This window comes from Dysidea avara, chromosome 4 (genome assembly GCF_963678975.1).
Source record: "Dysidea avara chromosome 4, odDysAvar1.4, whole genome shotgun sequence".
In the NCBI taxonomy this organism is placed as follows: Eukaryota; Metazoa; Porifera; class Demospongiae; order Dictyoceratida; family Dysideidae; genus Dysidea; species Dysidea avara.
Genome location: NC_089275.1, coordinates 18,034,816 through 18,057,790, shown reverse-complemented (window position 1 = coordinate 18,057,790; position 22,975 = coordinate 18,034,816). Strand labels below are relative to the sequence as shown.

Here is a 22,975-nt window from a genome sequence, read left to right as displayed (position 1 = left end):
CTTGTGAGATCCTGCTATAGCATGTAAAGCATTTGACTTCATTAGGTTCTGCATTTTACAGAGAGCTTTGTACGTACAACAGCTATTGCTTTACACAAAAAGGCAAAAGTATATCATTACCGTTGTTATGTTACACTTCTGCAGTGAAAAGACATTTCAGTTAGTTAGTCAGTAGAACACAATACTTCAAAGTCAGGAAGTTAATGCTGGTTTTCAGCTGTTAATATGTTTTATAGAAACAAATTTTGCCATCACTACTATTCAGTACTACTGTACAGTACCTGATAATGCTAAATTAGCAATGTAAAAATAACCTGTGTTTACATTGAGACAAGTGAAGTGACAGGGTTACCATATTACACACATCTACAAACAATGTAGCTACAATAGACCGCTGTTGTATATGACATAGTTTTGTAGTGAAGGTGAGCTGTTTTCCTGTGTCATGTTGTTGCTCCACCTCGAATCACTTTCAGTAGAGTGGTACTGTCGTGGTCTTTAATGGCTGATCTGCAAGCAGCTACCACAGCTGCCTTATATTTGCCGACTGTAAGGATAAAAATATTAGAGCTAATAGCTAGCCATAGTGTAAGTAGAATATGCATTGACATAATAATATAGATAATAATTTTGTTGAAGAATATGCTCCAACCAAGGAAAACAATTTTTGTGCACGCCAGAAAAGTGTAGTTATAACATTTTGTTGCTTACTGGTAGGTAACACAACTATACTCAGTATGTAATAAATATGAAAAGGCTAGTAAGTGTACTGAAAAAAAATCTCCCTTAAAAAAAAAATTTTTCCCCCACCAATGTGTAGATATGCTAGTGTGCTGGAATCTGTTTGTAGAACCTACCTCTTAGCCGTCCAGCTTTCTGTATAGCTTGGTTGGCTAGCCTGAGGCATTCCAGAAGTTCACTGTGATTGGCACATCTGATCTTGTAGCCCATGATGATGTCACGATTGAGGTCATACAACTGCTGGTAAGCTTTCTTCATCGATGACCTGAATGCAAAATATGTATATGAATTGTGTGTGTGTAGTGTGTAGAGTGTGAGTGCATGTGTGTGTATGAAACCAAAAATATGCAATTCTCTTTGATATTGTGAAATCAGACACACCCGTCTTAAACAATTTTGTGGCTAACCACAGTTTAGACAAATAGGGTGGAAATAGTGTGGTTAAGCACTGATTAACATTAATTTTAGCATTCTGGAACCTTCTAGAATAAGTAAACTTAAGGTCACTATAGAAATAATCCCTTGCAATATCAATACAAAAACTGCTACACAGCTGCTTTATCTGCATTCAGGAAGATATGTAGTGAAATAGGCTATTGTGGGATACTGGTACTAAAAAGGACAAGAAATACAAGTGAGAACATGACAGGCCAGTCTGCACAAGTCCCTCACATGCTCTTCATCAGCCTGGCATCCTCAGCCCTTACTATCATGTTCTTGATGCCGTTAGAGTTGTCTGCCATTTCTGCTGATAGCCTTTGTCTGGCTGAGTGTAATTCATCAACCTGAGAACAATGTACCAGTGATGAGTAATGGAACTGAGTTTATATAATCACACACACACAGACACACAGACACACAACACACACATGACACACAGATGCATGCACATACACACTGCATTTCTCACTGTCACGCAAGTACACACAGATGTATATACTAATGTTGCCATAACTAAAACTAAAAGTACTTTTAGTATGGCAAATATATACTAGTTAACTATACTAAAACTATAACTAAAAAACAACAGAACAATTTACTAAATCTAAAAAGAATTAAGAAACTATAACTAAAACCGATTTTCTTATGCACAACTAAAACTGTAGTTAAAACTAAATCAACAAAGACATTATAACCATAACTAAATCTATAACTAAGAAGGATTACTATAACTAAAACTAAAATTCTTTACTAAAACAATACCATGTTGCTCAGACCACTGTATGTATAAGCTCACATATGTTCTATAGGTGGAACAAAGCACCGAATGAAACTGTATAGTGCTATATGTAGCATCCAAACATCAATATGTGACTGTCTCAGCAAAAACCCGTCTAGTTCGCACAAGCATGTGCATTGAGAAAATCGAAATTTACATGAAATTATGCATGATACAAGAAAAAATATGCAAGTTTTTATCGGGCCAATACTCAAAGAAGGAAGACTCAAATCGATTAAAACTATATACCACCTTATTTGCCTACTCATGGGGAGTTCGAAAATCTTTGTTTCATTTCTGTAGCCCCAATGGTTTGCGTGTCACATGCATTTGCTTACAATGTGGTAGACGTAAACAAAATCGTCGCCGTTTCTTCAATAAAACCACCTTCATACACCTATACACAAGTGACTGCATGGCTAAAACTATACCTTGGCTGATCTGCCAATCCATGGTGAACATTGCAAGCCAAATCCCAACTTTGTAGACTAATTCAAATGGAAGTTATGGCTGCGAATGTAAGCGCCTGTAGTTTATTTTTAGTATAGTCACTGTACAAATCGATTTCCTTGTTCTTCCTACTTTCTAGCACTGTGATTCCAAAACTACTCACCACAAAAGGCTGAAACTTTGGCGAACCATTCCTTGGACAATGCAGATAATGCTGAGAAATTTTAAAAAAATTCAGAGCGCGAACTAGACGTTAAGATGGTCACATATATGCTATAGTTTGTGACTTGATGTTTAGTTAACTACAACTAAAAGTTAAAGTACTGTTAGTAAGATGTAAGACAAATATGTATTTACAAAAAGATTTTCACATTTTAAACTAAAACTATAACTAAAACTAAAATAACACAGACAATATAACCATAACTAAATCAATAACTAAAAGGAATTAAGAAAAATTACTATAACTAAAACTAAAAGTCCTTACTAAAACAACATTAGCACACACACATGCACGCACGCACACACACACACACATGCACGCACGCACACACACACACACACACACACACATACCTTTAATAAGATAGTTTTAAATTCCTCGAGTTGTTTTGGGAAGTCAATTGTAGACTGCAAATCCTGTTAATAATAATATTTGTTTTCACTACTCATATGTACACACATATCACATAAATAATTAAGTACACATGTTGCAGCTAAAAATAGCTTACATAGTTACAAACAAATAAGGTCAAAAATAACTAACAGAATTGAGTTAAGTAGGTATGACCTAGAGCCTACAGAAGCAACAAAAATCTTGGTAGTGTTAAAAGTCAATAGTGCACTGTGACTGGTCATGTGACATATCATATCACATGTGAGGGAGACCACAACTTGTGTTATATACACACACAACATGATCACAAGGTTATCAACACCACAGGGTCAGCACATGTACACAACATGCTTTAATTGGTGCAGAATAATCACATCTAAATGAAGGGAAATTGTGCGAATGCTCTGGCACTTATGCATGAATACATTATCATGTAATACTCTACTAATAGCCACTTTATATCGCTACTCAAATGTTATGAAGGTTAAGGTTGTACATGAACACATAGTGCATGTGTACATTAATAGCAGACAGAAAGATGAACACAAACAACTAGTGAAACTTGCTATATGTACCCATAGTATAATGAGTGCTCTATAATGGAAATACCTATTATAAAACCTCCACAACAGGGGCATGTGTGGTATTGTGCAGGTACATATTATTTGAGGAAACCTTCATCTGGTCTCAAACTCACTGTTCACATATTATAAACAGCTTTGTACATACCATAATATCCAGGTAAATAGCTAATGATTGGACAAGATCTCCAGCAAGGTCCATGTCGTCTGTTTGAATGCTCATCTGTGGAGACAGGTATGCGTAAAGTGGTGTCAAAGACAAAGACACACTACATACATAGCTGCATATGCATGCAAGCATCCATGTATGTTTCAGGGGCGTATCCAGGACCTGGCAAGGGGAGGGGCACAAACAGGCCAAGTTGTAGGTGGTTGAGGAGAGCCAGATTATCTTGTTAGTTGCTATATTTTTGAAGCAGCAAATAATACACCTCTTAGTAGTATCTCACTGTTGATTTTTACCATTTTGGCCTTTGCAGATGGTCATGAAGTCTTAAAAGCTGCTTAAAAGGTTCTGAATGTCTTAAACAACAGCAACACGATAATTATTTTTAGAGTCGCTTAGTACCCACGAAGGTGCTGGGCGACAAGTTCATAGTTTTGTTTTGCTTTGATTTCAAGTAACTTTGCAATAAATGCTAGTAAAAAGTGCATAGTTTCGTGAGTTTTATAAGTTGATCTTGGCCTGACAAAGTTTAGTATTTTAATCAGAAATATGGTTCCTCTACAAGGTGAGAGGGGGGGAGGGGGGGTATTTGCCCCGAACGTTCCATCCTGGATCTGCCATTGGGTTTGTTTCTTATTAAACTCCACTTGTTGACCAGCTGCTTATTATGGCAGCTATTGTTGCTATTCTATTAGTCATAACGCCATAGGCAATGATTTGAGTTGCTGTACTGAACAAAGCCTTATGATTGTTTCAATGCAGATCCTGCACAGTACATTGAACATGTGGTCTGCATGTTGTGTATCTACATGACCTCCTAAGCAAACATCAGCTTGACAGAGTATGCTAGGAACTAATTTACTTACATGTCACTCCTGACTCGTGAGTTAATATCACGTGACACAATACATGTGACTGATAAGACAAGCATTTTGCATACAGAAGTTGCTATGGTTACTAAAGAAAAGATTGAGTGTGTATGTATACATACGAGTGTAGTATGAAAAAGTGACTTTCTATTCTACAGAAATTACTAATAAACATACTAGCTAAAGCTGACATGACAGTCTATCCTATCAAATGCAGAATTAGGATCATCAAGTATACAATAATCTTGTGTCGCAGAAAACATGCTGCATCCAATATGCATGAACAGTGATGTTACACTAAAAATGTCCATAGATAGTCACCCAAAAAAGTTTGAGTAAAGGAATGCTACCGTATACACAAGACACATACAAACACAGTACACACACACACACACTGTACTACACAACACACCTACGTATACCACATACATTACACACAGACAAACAGACTTACTTCTCCACTACTCTCTAATGTGATGATGAGTGGTGAGTTAGTACGAAGGGACATGAAGGAAGCTTCAAACTTTGATGTGGCCTGTTGTTCTGCTGTCTGATAGAGGAAGCTGGAAGCCAGCCATTTGTACAACTATGTAGAAATAAGTTAGACATATATCAATAACAACAACAATGCACATGTACTGGAACATCTCTTATGGAACTATTTGTTTAGATTAGAAGTAGCTAGTACAGGGCAGTTGACACAACTGTTAAGAGATTACAAGTCTGAAGGAAGTTAGGTGATTTATGTCCAAAACTTTTGCCTCCATTATAGATGATTCTTAAATATCAGCAATAGATCTGTGAAGATCACTAAAGCAACAAGGCTAGCATGTTACGTATGATGAAGTAGTAGTAATCAGATAATGTACACTAATCATTTCAACTACCCCATGCTCTAGTTTAGTCTTGCATAGCCAGACTGCTATTTTCCTTTTGTGCGTGAGTGGGGGAAAAGGGTCTGGTAATCATAACGTAGCACTGATGTTCTGGCAGTTTGACACATTCTGGGAATTCTGTTGTGCAGCTTCTGACTGAAAAGAGAGGAGTGTTGATTGGTATGGATGACATCAGTTCCATACTAACAAAACTCCTTTACTTCCTTAGGCTTAGGTAAGAGGCCTTGAGGATCAGTAAAGGTCGTGTGTTGATGACTCGGGACAACCACTGACAACAATGTGAATGTGGAAAACAAAAGCAAAGACAATAAACAAGATGTCGTTTACTGATGGCATGAAAAGGTATATGCATTTAATAGTCAGTTGTCACTCTCCATTAGCACATCACAGCATGGCTTCATCACATAGCTAGTGATAGCCTCATAGCCAGCTGCTACAGATTCTATGAAGTCTTTCTTTTCAATCAGAAGCTGCACAACAGAATTCCAAAAATCTGTTAGCTACCAGAACAACAGTGCTCACCAGATTCTTTTTTCCCTAACCACACACAAGGAGTCTGGCAACGCGAGACTTTTAGTTGTTAAACTTGCCTTACATGCATAGAACAGGCACATGTCCACCTCATGTTTGCATTATGAACTACTCAATCATGATGATAAAAAATTCACTATACAATGGGACCCTCAAAAAGGTCACACTGACAAGCTGAAAACAGCTTGATCATGGTCCCATTTGTAAATATATGTAATACTAGGAGCTCCAGTGCTCACAAGTTCCTGGTAATACATTGGCATGCTCATTTACAATTAAGCTTGTTACTGTATTTGTAAGCCACAATGACTGTGTATTATAGGAATGCTTTGACCTACATACATGTGTAAATAAAGGCTAACAAACTAAACTATTCTGAAAGCAACTAAATGACCTTTAGACTACTGCAACCAGTGTTGAAACCGGGTCGGGTCATCCGGGTCACATTTTCTCCGGGTCATCCGGGTCTGATTCGGTTTACAATTTATCCGGGTCTGCCCGGATTGGATCACGTGAGAAACGAAATTGTTCGTTTGACGACGTGGAAATTTATAAACGCTATCGCGTAGCTCTTTCGTGAGCCACGCCCACTTATCGCATTACCAACATACGTTCATCCACGCCCATTTGCTAGTAAGTGTAGTATGTAGCACGAAACTGAGGGTATCTATGGTGAGGGGTAACTATTGTCAGTAGGTGAAGACGCTTTTTTTTTTTTGGTCTTCAACCTACAGCTAGCTGAAGTTGCAATATTTACTCAACACGAATCGAACACTCAAAATGTAGACTTGTTCGCTCGCTCGAGACTAGCCGAAACACGTCTCGGCTTTAATTAATCCGGGTCACATCCGGGTCAAACCCGGATTGCTATCCGGGTCAGTGGGTCATCCGGGTCAGCAGTAGTGACCTGGTTTCAACATTGACTGCAACAATTCTGTGATCAACCATATACATGTAGAGCATGTACAGTATTAATTTGTAATAGCCAGGAAGGGAAAAATACACTCAGGGAGAAATGTATGCTTTTGAAGTTTTACCCTTTCTGCTCGTTCACTGATCAGAAAGTTGACATAAGACTGAGGTACTGGTGCTGTGTCTGGCTTGCAGGGAACATAGAGTGAAAACCTGTTGAGAAATATGAAGATACAAAATAAAGGTACAGCAGTGAATAATGACAATACTACACACCAGCTACACAAGTATATCCAACACAAGTTCATTGTAACAATACAGCGGCCAAGTGGTCAAATACATTACATACGTAAATACCTTGGTAGTGATCTGGTTATTTCAAACACATGAAACTGAGCACTGTAAGATAAGACATATTACCATAAATGATGCATATAATAGAAAAGTTTCTGTGTAAAGTTTTCGAGTGTACGTGGTACCTAGGTAATGGACAATTTGAATCTTCAACAATATTCTGGTTGCATAATTAAACTAATGTATCAATAAAGGTGAGTGCTGTATGCTGTATGTTATATTGTAAAGGATTAGAATACATTTAACTGAAGAATTTACAACATATTCAAACACACATCCATATTTGCCATGTTCTTATAAACGATACATACCTGTTCTTTTGTCCAACTAATGCTTTTATTTGTAAGTCATACGGCACATCCTTGGCAGGATACAGAGGTACCTTGATGAAATTAGCTACCTTGTCAAGCGGAGGATGACTAATAATGAAAGAATAACACACACAAACACAGTGGAGCCTCAGCAACAAATGATTGCTCTATTAGAGTCTACATAAAATACATAAATGAATGTTACAAAATGTTTGTTAACAAATAGCCAAAGTGGACTATCAGTTATTCGGAACCCATGGGGACCACTGAACACTTGAACAGTAGAAACGACTGCTCTATTAGAGTATTTTGTCTAAGATGTAGAGTATTTGAACAGCTCTGTATATAAATGAACGTCTAAATTTTTGCTTATCTGATGTCTTGGTCCTAAGGGGGTTCACAAAATCGAGGGAGAACTGTATATGTATACATGTATATACACCACTAAAGGTCATGGCTGTAATTTACAAAGAAGATATGTAGCAAACAGTTGAAAAGTTTGGAGCTGGGTGGTGGCATAATTAACTTACACAGCATAACTCTCTCCTTCAAACAATCCTTCAGCAAATATCACCACCGACCTGATGACCGTACCTGTATAACACCCAGTGTAAGAACATCAACTATGTGCCCTCAATAAAACCTTAACTGTTTTCAAGGTATCAAGTATTATGACAATGAGCTAAGAACTCTAATTATCCACTAGTTTAGTGAGATAACTATTGACATGACACCAACAAATACAAATACAGCAACAAATAATATTACTATTCATTACAGAATAGCTACGTACTAATGACATATTGTACATATAGTGTCAATGCTTCAGTTGTGATATGTACCCGATAGACCAACTATACACGTCTTTGAATAAAATATTGAAAATATTAAAAAAAAATTGAGGATGTGTGTACTGTTTTGGGGGAAGTGCAAATCTTGCCCACACAAGGATAATAGCTTGTACAAGTCCAATACATTTTCTATTGATTCTGATGATGGCAGAAGATTGCATGTGATCATGTATCAATGATGATACTGATTAGTTTAACGGATGTACGATACAAAGCTTGTGAATTTAGTGCTTCAATTCACCAAAAATTCTTGTCTAATTTCTAGCCAACTAAAAAAAGACACAAACAAGCATGACAAGTGTGACACAAGGATTCACCTATGTACACGATGGTAGTATTAGCAGTTATAAACTGAAACCCACAATCGAATGTTCTGAGCTCTCTTATAAAAGCAAGATTAATGTACTCGGGAGACATTTCATCCTCCATCTACAATAACATATATAATTTTTGCCAAGATCTATGGAATGTTATCCATCAGATCTTGAAAAATAGATAGTAGTGTTTGTATCATTCTTCTTTATTAATTGCTAAGCAAGTGATGTGGCTGATTGGCCTGGGGTATAGCAATAAAGATAACAGGAATATGGTATTTCCTTGGTTAAACACTGTACCTTCATAGTAGTTGCACTTGAGTGATGCCGCAATCGATTTCAAAAATAAGGACTCAAGCATCATTTTTGTGTATCGAGTCGTGGCCGATTTTGAATAATCACCATAGTGAGTTTTGGAACTACAGTAATTAATGCTGTGGCATTTACAAAGTGAATACAGTAATTATATGATACAAAAGATTGTGGTGGGAAAATTTCAGTCATTAAACTATGGTATAATTTGGCAGATAATTCCTTGCAGATAATAACTGTGTCATGTAGAGCTGCACTATGCTGTAGTGTGCTAATCATGATATAGAACAATTGTGAAAAAGAAATAATCAATCAATCATAAGCGATGATTCTAGAAAAATTTCCAACTCCAAAAACAGAAGAGCAGTTGCTTTACCCTGCTGCAGGTATTTCAACATTTACTGATATTTAATACACCCACGACACATATTTAAATTTATTTTCACGGGCGATGTCAAATGAAAATCACTTTTTTCTCCATAATAAAGTAACAGTTGAGGTATGAACTATACTTGATTGCCCACTATATTGTACTATAGAAAAGTTCACAGCTTAATAAAGTATAGTATATGATAGTAATACAAGACATCAACAATTTGTGGTCAACACTCTTACACTAATCTGGAACAGTAATTTAACACTAGTAAATGTATACATAGAATGGACTGCTACTCTATCTTTTTATGCGAAGGCAATAAAGCTACTTCCTTCATGAAAATATAGTCACGAATATTTCTGGGTATGTCTATCATGTTGGATTGTGGCAAGTTGTAGAAGCAGCAAAACACATGTGAATAAAACACAAACACCACGTTTTAAGAAATTTTTCATTTAAAAAATTCTGCATACACACCAGATTAGTGAGTTAGACACTATCAATTCTAATAATAGTAATAGGAGTATACATTTGCTACTAAAATTAGGAAACTATATATAGTTTTGTCCATACTTAGTCACAGCGATACTATAAAAGACTGAAGGTTGTGTTATAAACTGTATAACTGATTGTTGCATACAATGGCAAATCTTATATCATTAGTAGTTCTAGTTAGTCTAGGAATAGTGTTGGTTGATGGAGAGTGTCAAACTAACGGTGGACCTATTGACAACTGTTGTTGTCTTGGCTACAATAACAACAACTACAATGTAAAGAGTTCAGGAGTCAACATTATTGGTAACTTCTGTGGAGTGAAATGTTCCAATACTAGAGTATATTGTGATGCTACCTCAGGAGGAGGAGGATGGACTGTTATTCAGAGGAGACAAGATGGAAGTGTTGAGTTTGCGGCAAGAGACTGGGTAGAATATGAAGATGGATTTGGTGATCTTACTGGAGAATTCTGGCTTGGTCTAAGATATATGAATTGCCTGACCAGCCATGGAAATTGGGAACTTTGAATAGACTATCAATTGAAGAATGGAACAAAATCTTATCTTCACTATAAACAGTTTGCAGTGGGAACAGCTGAGGACCAATATTAACTAACCATATCAGGATTTGATAGTGTTGGACTGACCGATCCTTTTATCAGTGATGGCAGTCATTATGCATGGTCAATGAATGGAACAAGATTTACGTCTCGTGATCGAGATAATGATACTTGGTCTAGTAATAATTGCGCATCTGCTTATGGTACTGGAGGATGGTGGTACAATGGTTGTGGTGTGGTTTATCTCAATGAAGGCCGTGGTCAAGTTAGGATGTTTATTAATGGTGCATACCACTATCCTACATTTCTTGAAATGAAAATCAGACCACTGGATTGTGACATTAACTAAATTATTTGAACTGAACTACATTATACAGTACACACTTAACTCTGTGTTATTAACATCTACATACATAACTAACACATCATGTACATACAATACATCAACTACAATAATTTTTCTTGAAAACACAAGTGTATTTGAAAGCAGAGATGTGAAACAAGATATACAAATGATGGTTTACAAGAGAGTTCTGTGAGAATACCCCATACGTAATATAATTATTTTGTTCAATGCCAATGTATGGATTTTCCATACAGGCTATGTTGTAATACCATCATTCATATTTCATTGCTTAGTTCCTTACTTTCATTTGATAATTTTTAAATGCACTAGTTTCAGTTTTTTTTTACCTCTAGCTATGATATACACACGCGACTGTTTTATTGAACAAAGCTAGTGACTGCTTTATTAGAATACCTCGAGTGGGCCTCACACTTCATTGCATAAAATGTTTCTACAATGGGTGGAATTTGGAGGTGGGGGTGCGGGTCCCTACCATACAGTACTAGCAAATTGTATGATTAACTAGAAAACAACATTAAATTACTTTCACAATGTCTTGGCATTATGTACTGTAGTATGTAATGGCCCATTTCATCAGTTGTGTTAAGTTCAATATACAGCTTAAGGTGGCAGTCAAGCAGATGCCAGCCCCGTATTGTTATAAACTTTTTCGAAATGCTGTATCTTTCCCTCTTCACAGAGTTCAGGGAGTTCTACCAGTGACCTATGTTCCTGCTGTGTAAAGAAGACCATTTCATCTCAAGCACTATGTTATAAGAATGTCAATTTTAAAAACAAAAGTGGAGCGATAATTGCCCCCTCTTTTGGTAACCAGTGATTCTTAACAGTGTTCGTATTATCATCAACACTGGCACTACAAAATACACAAAACTCACACTAAGCTTGGAAAAAGCAGCTGCTAAAACAACTAACTGTAGCACGATGGTTATACGCGGGAACATTCCTTAACCTGTCCACAACTAATACTCAAAATTTTGGCCTGTTACGATGAGCCGTTGTGGAAAAAAACCTGCTTATCAGGTGTAGTGGTAGAACAGACGCTCAATTTAACGAGTTACATCTCATTACATAATCAATGTGAATTTCACAGTGGACTGTTCAACATGTGATCTGTGAGGGTTTCTATTCTACAAGAGATTGTACTGAAGGGTTGTTACAATGTATTCTCTACACGTGAAACAACTCAATAAGGATTATTACCATGGTCGTAACTGTGCTAGAACAAGGCATACCCACATTGCTAATCTAACCATGCATATTTGTAGGTTATCATTACACAACAGTGGCTTCATAAGTAATAAGGTTTCTAATAACCAGGGAGCCTATTATTTGCTTGACCGCCACCTTATAGGTATGAGGGTGAAGCATAACAGCAATCAATCTGCTGACTTCAACTGTAAGAACAGATTGCCTGCACGTATTTACCTGTGTATAAAGTACTACAAAGTAGTGTTCCACTGATAATCGGATCGGTATTGAATCGGAGCCGATATTGGGCATTTTGGTATCGATTGGTATCATCTATTTAGGCATTCCAATAGCCACTCGCACCAATTGTCATCATCATAACTATCATCATAAATGCTATGCTATCAAAACGTGGGGTATAACAGGCTGGAGATAGTGTTGAGTATTCATTAATGGTGCAAGAATTGTTTTGTTAAACATTGAGCAACTGCTACTTACTATGTTTGCATGAAAAGGATCAAAATACTCTAATAGAATAGTCACTGCACAATAAAATCTAATAGAGCAGTCACACATAGCTAACTTGACAGGTGTGTAAATTGTATGGTAATTATCAGTATTGGTATCTGTATCGGTGAAAATTTACTACTAGGTATCGGATCAGTAGGTACGGTTACGGATCAGTAGGTACTTTACTGTATCTGTGGAACCCTACTACAAAGGAGACTGTTAAGCAAGAATTCAGTACAAATATTACATCATAACTTAAATCGTTTAAACAAACTGCACAACACACACAACTTACACCCATAATACAATACAATATTAACTCACTGCTGTTAGTCTCTATGGTCAATAGTACATGAGGCTATGGGATACTACACTAATACCACAATCAAATGTATTGTATTATTACCGGTGCTTTGGTCTCTGTGTTGCCCATGACAACAGTGAATTCTGACTTCAGCAGTGTTTCAGCTGGGATGACGCTCATGGCAGCTGACAAGTCAACTTGTGTGGGATCCTTGTAACTTGCTATCTGTCAATGTGGAACACACACATGTTCAAATACTAGTGTAAATGTATGTAGTAGGCAAATCTAAAAATGGTAACGGATTTGGATAGTTTTTATTGAGAAAAATAGCCATATGTGTAACCCCAGCTCTGTATAGCCAGAACAGTGATGCATAAAAACATGTATATTATATCATCAGTATGCAAACGACAGGCATATAGACCACTCAACTTTGTACTTCACTAAGTACAAATCAAATTGTGAATCATAAATTTACAGCATTATTCAGTATGTACATCTTTTCCTTAATCAAACCAAAACATGTCATTAGTTTTAATTACTTCTTCACTTATTTGGAATGACCACAACATTGACTCCAGTACAAAACTACTTTTTTCAAAGCTGAAACTTATTCTTGTGCTACCATATATGCACCCCAAGTTTCCTTAGATTAACGTTAGGTATAGTAGCCTTTCTCTCTCAAGAAAACTTTTGTCTCGCTGTATTTCAACAACCTGTCTTCAAACTACGGAAGTTGTATAAATGCTATTAGTGTTGTAGTTGAGAAAGCCACTGGTGATGATTCTAGTGCTAATGATAGTCCACCACCGTTCTTGCCACTAACAGCCATTCAAGCCCAGCTAACGATGGAAACAACAGAAAATAGTGCTCTTACAGTGAATGGCATAAATGAAGCAAATGATAAAAGTGCCATTTGACAAGTACACTGTTCCCAAATTTTGATGGTAATTATTGTATAGAAAAACCAGTGTACCAGAGAGACTAAATAAGGTAAAAGTAGCTGCCTGTGATGCTAGGATTTGTGTATGCTACTTGGAATCTATCTGATGCTAGCTCACGAGTGCCACACTGGTACTCTCCTTTCATACTGTTTTAGTGAATGACACAGGACTAGGATTCATCTAGCAAGGCAACATAGTTAAACTTGACAATCTCATTGCAAGTAACAATCCACCTTACAAAGCTGCTACACATGAACTAGTGTACACAGTATATGGTGTGTACTGCATAAGTAATATATACCATACCTTTTGATTAGTTTCAAAATTCTTGAGCTCTTGAAGTAAACTCTAAACAAATACAAACAAATACAATGATCTGTTAACACTTTATGTGGCAGGATAAGTACTGTTACATTAAAAATACGATAAAATATTATTTTATCATCCTGTGGGACTACATAAGTGCAACTGAGAAAAAAAATCAAAATACTCTAATAAAGCAGTTAGGAAACTACTCTAATAGAACTGTCAGTTAGTTTGCAGTGTTGTCCTTCCTTAAATCTACAGGAATATTATGTATATGACCAGCTAGTGTTCTTGCCAAGACATATGTCCCCACATATAGAAGATTTATACCTATACCCTGACAGACTCTATTCTACAGTACATGTATACACACACAACCCCACACAAGGTGTATCCATACACTACTTTACCTGTTTGAGTTGGTTCAGTTGTTGTAGTTGTTCAGCCACAAGGTCCACACCCATCAAGTTGTCCTTAATATCTTCAGCAGCAGGTAGGTATCCTCTAACTAGATGTGTTGTACAGTGTAATCACACAGTACAGACATGTAACCGCATAACAAAGGCCCCCTGAAATCTGGATTCCTCAATAATAAGGGACATGGAGAAGGTTAAATGAACAATGTAACTACAGCAGCATACTTGTTATGAAGTGACAAACAACATGTCTCCGTGTTTCAACATTTGTGCCACGTCTTTAATTTCGATTGTGGGTTTACTCTCATGAGTCATATGTGGCTGATAGAAAATTTTATGGCCAAACGAACAGAACTTGTTGCAAGGTGACCACCATTAAGTTACGGATAATTTTATAAAGAATGTAACCGAAAAGTTACTTACATGGCTAGCTTTGGCCTCACCATTTAGCGTGAAGGTAAAACCCTAGGTATCAATTTAACCATTGTTGCATCACAAGTAGAATGACATAAATTGCATAACCATAGGATGGATGCTTTGAAAGTTGCAGCGCTTTGAGCAAGGCATGCATATTTGGTAGTGATGCACCGATACCACTTTTTCACTACCGATCCGATACCGATACATTTGAGGCCGGAAATGGCCGATACCGATCTGATACCAATACTTTGCCCCGCAGCCATTTCTCACAAGAAACAGCTAGTGATTTGAATAATAGTTAATAAACCAGCTTGCTAAACTCATTTGCTAATCTCATCAACTGCAATTTACTGGTTTTGTGGCTACCAATTACGCACCAATATAATAGCTTATGGCTCCTATGAATCTTATTTCGTGGCTTACTTCAGTTTCCACTGCACTAATAATGCTAGTAGCTGGCTTCCTTTAGGAATTCATAGCTTATATCAGCTTTTGCTCAACTCCGTTTGATGCGTTATGTATGCCGCCATCTTGAAAAGTAATTAAATGATGTAATTAAGAGTATCGGTTGGTATCAGACATTTATAGTTTTACCGATACAAGTCCGATACCACCAAAATAGGGCTGATACCAATACTAGTATTGGTATAGGTGCATCACTAATATTTGGGTGAGTTTTCTGGCCTATGCAGGGTTAGACCACAGCAAGTTGAAATACTTGAATTTCATTGGCTACTTGCAGGTATCCAAATCCTGTAGATCCCTTGTTTATGTCTCAGTAGGTCCCTGTCTCTGGGACAATACAAAAACTGTAACATTGGCAACACTTGGGTAGAACTGGATAGTAAGTGCTGTTACAATTTACAGGGGCTTGTTCTACTCACGAACTGCTACATTTCTTGTGTTACAAGCAGCTGGGAAGGTACAAGAAGCAGCAGCAAAGGTACTGTACATGAACAAGCTGTGGTCTAAATTTAGTTAGACATTGAAACACAGGGTTCAACAGAATTTAGAAACTCTCAGGTCATGTAGTAGTAGTAGCACCCTCGCTTTGCTTGTGTACCACAACACATGGCCTTTCAGGTTTCTAAATTATGTAAAACCCTGTGTTTCGATGTCTAACTATTATTTAAATTTCCTGTAAATTAATAAAAAGTATACATATGTTCAGGTGGAGGACCTCCGTCACAGCCAAACATGCCAAGGCTGGAGCACATGGTTTACTAACACACGTTCATGTGTACACACATGTAGGGGAAATTCTACATAGCAACAGTAGTCACAACTCTTTTATACATGAGACATCAAATATACCATACTCTATATAACGCCCACCTTCTCCTTCAGCTGAACAACATATTAGTTCAATTTGTCTGTCTTGTCTGTAGTCAGACTATGTGGGAGAGAAACAATGTGTAGATACACACTCACACAGACAGAGAGACTTACACCATCAAACAGTACACAACACTTCACATACACACACTATACACATACTACATATATACACACCTTCACCATTCCAGCAATGATGGATCCAATGGAGTCCTTAAATATCACCTCCCCAGTAGTGGTATTACGAGCATCAAACTACACAAAACATAATCACTGTTAATGTACTTACAATATTTCTGTAGAAGTACGGTAGACCCTCAACAGTCATTTATCCAAACTTGGATATGACTGTTCTGTTAGAGTATTTCGAATACCATATTTAAATATATGGACATCACTTGTCTGAACACTTTTACCATTGCCTGAGACCAGGTAATAAGGGTCCTATGCAGCTTACACATGTATGTATTGTATGCATATGTAATAGTTGTAACACAGGCATGAGGGCATACATATGTATCAGGTAAAAGCCCAATTGCCCCATGTTACAGATATGCAACACATCTGGCCAATAGCCTTCACAGAGTTATCAATCACCCAAGCTTACGATGAATGGACAAAGAATTTCAGTTACGCGGATCAGTGCTGTTAAATCATTAATGGAATAATTACGGAATTTATTAAAGATCTAAATAGGTAAGGTTGCTTGTATTGTAGAGTGGTTACTTTGTGCAGAGTGGTACTGTAACTTTGTGATAGGGATGTAGTACCCGTAGATTCCCTAAAAATTCAGCAGAAATAAATAAATTCTGTTCAGGTCAGGCCGAACAATTAGGAAAAAAATGTACCAACCTGGTGCTATTGTCGAATTTTTAGGGATCTATCTCTAATACAGTCTGCATGCTTCACGGCTATGTTATTTGCGATCCGTTTACTGCTTACTTTCTAGATTTCTTTCTACAGGGACCAACAGGTACGCCTCGAGGCGGAGCTGACGATACCACAACACTCACTTGGCCGCAGCGTTATATACTATGATTGTCTACATTATCCAGGAGGGGTGGTCAATGTCATTACTACATTGCTTTTGAATACAATCACCCAGACGTAATATTAAAGATTTCAACAAGTAATAAAAAATAGAAACCACAATCAATAATATTATTAAACTATCTCGTGATAAATCTTGCTACCAGATGCTGCATGAAGTGTTCCATGGCTTAACAAAGTGTTATCTGAGGGTGTATCAGGTGGGGCCAGGAGAGATTTTATTCTGTGAACAGAAACGAAGACCGTTTTGCTATAGCCGGCCGTGATGTCACACGATGATATCGTTGGGTACGTTCCCTGAACAATTTCACACTTGGTGCTTCATACAGAATCGAGGTAACATATTGTGTGAGGTCACTGGGAATCCTCAGTACTCAAGAGACCTTCGTTAAACTAGTACTCCAAGTGCTGAAAAATTAGCGCGCTTATAATTAAAAACTTTCCTGCGCTTGCCGAAACTTAGAGCACATTGCGTTCAAAGCACGGGGAGTGCCGAATATTTAGAGATGCCGAAATTTTAGGGAATCTACAGTATATAGCAGGACAATACGCCACCACCACTCCAACTATCCCACAACTCACCCTTCCTGTGGACCAACCCACAATCATCTCCTCCATCCCATCATTGTTCAGGTCATAGGTTGTCATGACTACTGGCTGGTTCTTGGTCTATTGTATGCGAGGAGCATCATAAAATAATTACCAGATACAAGCAATGAACAGATTTTGACACAATACATAACATGACCATCAGGGGCGGAGAACAGTAATCAAAAGCAGGGGGGTTGAGTCATGTGGGGTTTTTGTAGGTTACAAAGTGTTTTAAAATCATTAACTGTACCTTAGTGTATGAAGCACACTAGCATGCAAAGTATGCCATAACTAAAGGGGTCTGGGGGCATAAGAAAATTTGAATGCTTTGAGATTAAATCCGAGAGCATTTTCAGTGCTACATGTGTACTTGAATAGGATACTCCTTTAATATTATAGCAATGACTATCATTAAGATACTGTACAATTGGATACATCAGTTAATGGTGAAGGCATTTCAGATAGACTTGTGCTCTTGATTGCATGTAGATACATGTGTTAATGAAGACATATTGAATTTAACTGCATATAGCAGGACCAACTTATACAATTCCACTTAAAATAGTTAGGTGACTGCTCTATTAGAGCATATCGATCTTGTACACTCCCAGCACTGATTCATGCAGTATTCCATTTTCGCATAACCTTTAGCACAAATCCCAGTAAATCAAGATAAGTAAGTTGGCTAATGACTACAATAGTTGCTTTACTTTAGCAACTGGGTACTGGAAAAAGTGAGCCCCCCCCCCCATTTCTCTTCCCCTGATAACCATTCATTATAAACATTTCTCAAAGTGATGTAATAGTCATTCACAGCCACAACATGTACGCTTGCATGTATCATATGTAGTAATGTAGTACCTTCACTCTCCACAATCTGTCATGTCCACGATATACTCCGATGATCCCATTGGCTAGAGCATAACCAAAGCAACGGTCAGCAAGTGGGACGATGGAAATGACAGCCTAGATAGAGACACGTAAGAAGTACGTAGATGACATAAGTGTCATGTGTGATGTATGGTATACCCTACAATTATTGGTAGTGAGTTTGATATATTTCTAGTAACTGGATTTGTACCTCTGGATGTGCTAAACAGGTCATCCCCAGAATTACAATGTACAGGACATACACACACACGCGCACGCACGCACGCCACACACACACACGCGCAAACACACTGAAATAGTACATATGTAGACCCACACATGGTATAAACTCACTTCAGCTTCATTAATTTCATGTAATAACTCATCTCCCTTAAACACTCTGATGTCAAAATCTTCTGAACCAACTATCAACTGGAATATACGGTAGCAAATATTAATGATGCACCCACTGTAACATATGGTATAGACTTATCATATAGTATGATTGTACTGTATTGTATACAGTACGATAGCACTGTATATTAGGGATCATGAAGGTTTGGGCCAAAAATATCACCCTAAAATTCACCTCACAATACTTTGATGGCACCTTGGCAGTATTGGTTAGGTAGAACCAAGCCCAAAGTGCATTCAGTATGACCTGAAATGCTTACAACAAATAGGTCACTACAAAATTATATATTCGGTGGAATTTTCTACTGACTGACTGATGCCTTCAGGCAAGCGTAACTCGATAACGAGTAAAGTTATGGGTTTGATTTTCACTGTTCGACGTTGTTTCAGCTGGACAGGTCTACACCACTGTAAGAAAAAGGTATTAGATAGCAGCATGTGACGATCCATTCACTACAGAAAACAGATTAATTATCTAGCTCCCCTTAATGATTGGTTTTGTTGCAGAAAACAAGATAAAGTGCCTATAGGGTGGGCTCACTCTAATACAGCAATCACCCTACTACAACAGCCATGTATGATACTAAAATACACCTCAGTGTATCAGCTTAAGTTTTGTACTCATCCAAACACATTAATTTTATTACTAAAACTCTACTGCACAGTATGTACCTCATTCTCTCCATCACCATTGAAGTCACAAAGAGCAAGTGAGCACACATTATCACCAGTAACCTGTGGAATAATAGGTAGGGACCCTCACAAATAACACACACACAGACGCATGCAAACACACTGTATACAAAAAAAAAACAGCACATAATATATACACACATACTTATGTACAGATGTATGCTAGCAAGGACATGTACAACACAACTCACAGTCCAGAACATGTCATTGCCATGGTAATCAAACCCCTGTATGGAGCAGTTCCCCCCAACATACAATACAGGGTTGGGTCTGGTGTCTATGTCAACCAGGAGTGCTCCTGCTCCATCTGGTAACTGTGGTAACACACAACAGTTGACATGGTAACATTATGTTGTGTAATATAACTAGAGGTGTACCAACACTACTTTCATTGGGATGGGGGGGGGGGGGGAAGACGCTCGCCTTCCTTGACAAACTCTCTCCCCCCCTTTAATTTTAGCAAAAAGTTTAAATGAAAGTCTGAGATATACCAGTTCTCTCCCACCCCTTCTCATAAAACCTTATTTAGCTCCCTCTTGAGTCATTTCCTAAATGAAGGCCTGCTTTAATTTAAAAATAGCGGCAGAAAATTTAGCGATTGAATGGCAACACTAAAAGTTAACCCTTGCTTTTAATTAATATATGCACAAAAATCTGATGTGGTAACACTTGTAACAAGTGCAAACCAGTTTAGTTTCAACTTAGCAGCAGAGTGGAAACAAAGTGTTTCATGCTGCATGGTGTTGTACACACAACCGTTGCATCGCTTTGTTTGCTGTCTTTCGCATCCCTGGTCATATCCATCGTTAAACTATACTCTGCATGGGCTGGGAGCAAAATTTAATAGAGAATTGGACCCTTGCTAGCAGCTAAATTGCAATTCATTGGTTAGTTCGGATCACTTGTACCTTTCCTTATCCGCACTTGCTTCGGCTCGCATAACCCATAAATTATAACTGTACACACCTTTGTCTCTGACTTTAGCTGGGCAAACATATCTTTCCAGAGTGCTTAGTGATGAAGCTGAGGCCTTAGGCTAAATCACGCGATAGCGTTATTACCATGGTGCCAAAATTTTCACGAATTAATTTTTAGCGAATGACCCCAAACACTAAAATTAATTCCTCTCTATAAAAACCTGCTTAAATGTAGTTGATAATGTAATGAAACCACTGTAGACAGTACTGTTAACAAGTCACACTTTGATTGTTAGTCTCACCAGCCACCCTCTATATTTCCCTTTGTCATTTGGTCACGAAAAAGACCCTGTCTTTCTTCCTGACCAAATGATAAGAAATAAGCTGGTTGGCAAGACTATTTGATTGCCAAGTAATTTCAAAAGGAATGCACTAGCCACTCAGACTGCAGTCTATTAATAGTAACCTAAAGACTTCACCAGAACTGGTGCCTACATGTTACTATTATTACACAGCAGTCCCTAATCCACAATAGAATGACTCTTTTATTGACTAGTCTAATAATAGTAACAGGAGTTACCAATAATAGTAACAAAAGCACATCTTCGTTTGTAGTCATAAACCAAATATATATTAAAAGGAGCACTGAGGTACTACTAGTAGTCGAGTACCTAAGTTGCACCAAACTTGATGGGACTGAGTACATACCTTAAGAGTTGTCCTTAAGCACAAGTACCCATGTGCTACGTCCCACACCTGCTCCCTTCTCAATACAATATTTACAATTAGAACATGGCATACATAGTATGCTTTGATCTCACTAAGAATCCTCCTGGCATAGTAGAAACCTCATTGAGTTTGTTAGAAACTTGCATTCATATTTCAAGTATGTGTACTATGCAGATGGAATGCAGGTTAGTAAAAAGCCAAAACTATGTCTTGATAAAACCAAGGGTTCTTAGTGGTAACACTAAAGTAAATGATTGTGTGCCATGAGCAGTGTCTTGCACTGACCAATCCAGTTTGATCATTGACAAAAGTGTCCATTAGAAGGACCCTCTATCTTAATAGACACAATCCAAAACTACGTAATCATCATAGCAACAGCTTTCCGCCATTTTGCCAATATCAATTATTACAATTGTGCTACATTGGAATCCAATGATGAATAAAGCTCGAACTAGGGGGTATTGTTGAACAATTGGCCGTGGAAGTCTTCAAGGTTGTAAATTGGTTAGGGACAGGTGGTTATCAGGGTTGAACAAGGCGCGAAACATCGACAGCCCAAAAATTGCCTTGTTGGCCCACACAGGAAGCACTGCGAAGCAAATAGATAGTATTTTAGTATCCATTACTGCGGTAAATTATTAGTGATGGTAAATTATTAGTGATAGTAACCATAGTAGCGGCTGACCATCCAGGCGCTCCTTGTACAGGTAAACAAGGGACGCCTTGTTCATCACCTGCCTTTAGCCAGAACAAGGAATTTACAGCATTGAAAGTGTCCATGGACTATTGTTTGACAATACCACTTAGTTCGAGCTTTCTTCATCGCTGAATTTCAATGCTGTGCAGTCAGTGATTATTGAAATTGGCCCCATTCAAAATGGCGTCCGAAAAGTGGGCGTGGTTTTGGATAGTGTCTATTAAAATTACATGATCTGACTCACATCTTTGTAGAACAGTTCAGAGTTCTGGTAGACATCATAGACTAGCAGGTTGGTCTGTGTTCCAATCACAAGCACGTCCCTGTTGGAGCCTGGTAACAACTTGGCAGCACAAATCGCGCTAATCTGCTGTCCAATATTAAGCAGTGATACATCCCCAGTACTAGCAACTAAGCGCCCTCCTGTCGTAACACCAGCATACGGGCTGTGGATCAGCACCTGAAAGAGAAGGTGGTCAAGCGCGCTTCTTGGGTGTGTATTAATTGGAACAAACCTTTCCGCCGGTCGTAGCTGCTGTTAAACAAGGATGGAAACCATCGTATTCTCCAACTGTTACTAATCTGGGGTGAATCTTCTGTCCTAGCTTTAAAGTAAACGCAGGAACCAACATTACGCTTTCAACTAATAATATAACAGTGGCGCTTAATAT

The 22,975-nt window shown here is 37.8% G+C and overlaps 1 protein-coding gene across 1 annotated transcript; it reads right to left on the bottom strand.

Moving 5' to 3' along the window:
• Window positions 1-210: 210 nt before the first annotated feature.
• On the bottom strand, window positions 211-22,975 carry LOC136253962 (Bardet-Biedl syndrome 2 protein homolog). The gene is made up of 23 exons (XM_066046616.1): window positions 22,820-22,975; window positions 22,549-22,764; window positions 20,153-20,275; window positions 19,941-20,003; window positions 19,209-19,286; window positions 18,846-18,950; window positions 17,976-18,062; window positions 16,521-16,598; window positions 16,344-16,401; window positions 14,583-14,680; window positions 14,173-14,214; window positions 13,025-13,147; window positions 12,943-12,976; window positions 8,177-8,240; window positions 7,647-7,754; window positions 7,339-7,380; window positions 7,107-7,194; window positions 5,097-5,228; window positions 3,756-3,830; window positions 2,987-3,049; window positions 1,414-1,526; window positions 858-1,006; window positions 211-547 (listed from the first exon to the last, which is right to left on the bottom strand). Exons 1-23 carry the CDS (start codon window positions 22,934-22,936, stop codon window positions 444-446), a joined length of 2,160 nt encoding a protein of 719 aa, XP_065902688.1. The 5' UTR covers window positions 22,937-22,975; the 3' UTR covers window positions 211-443.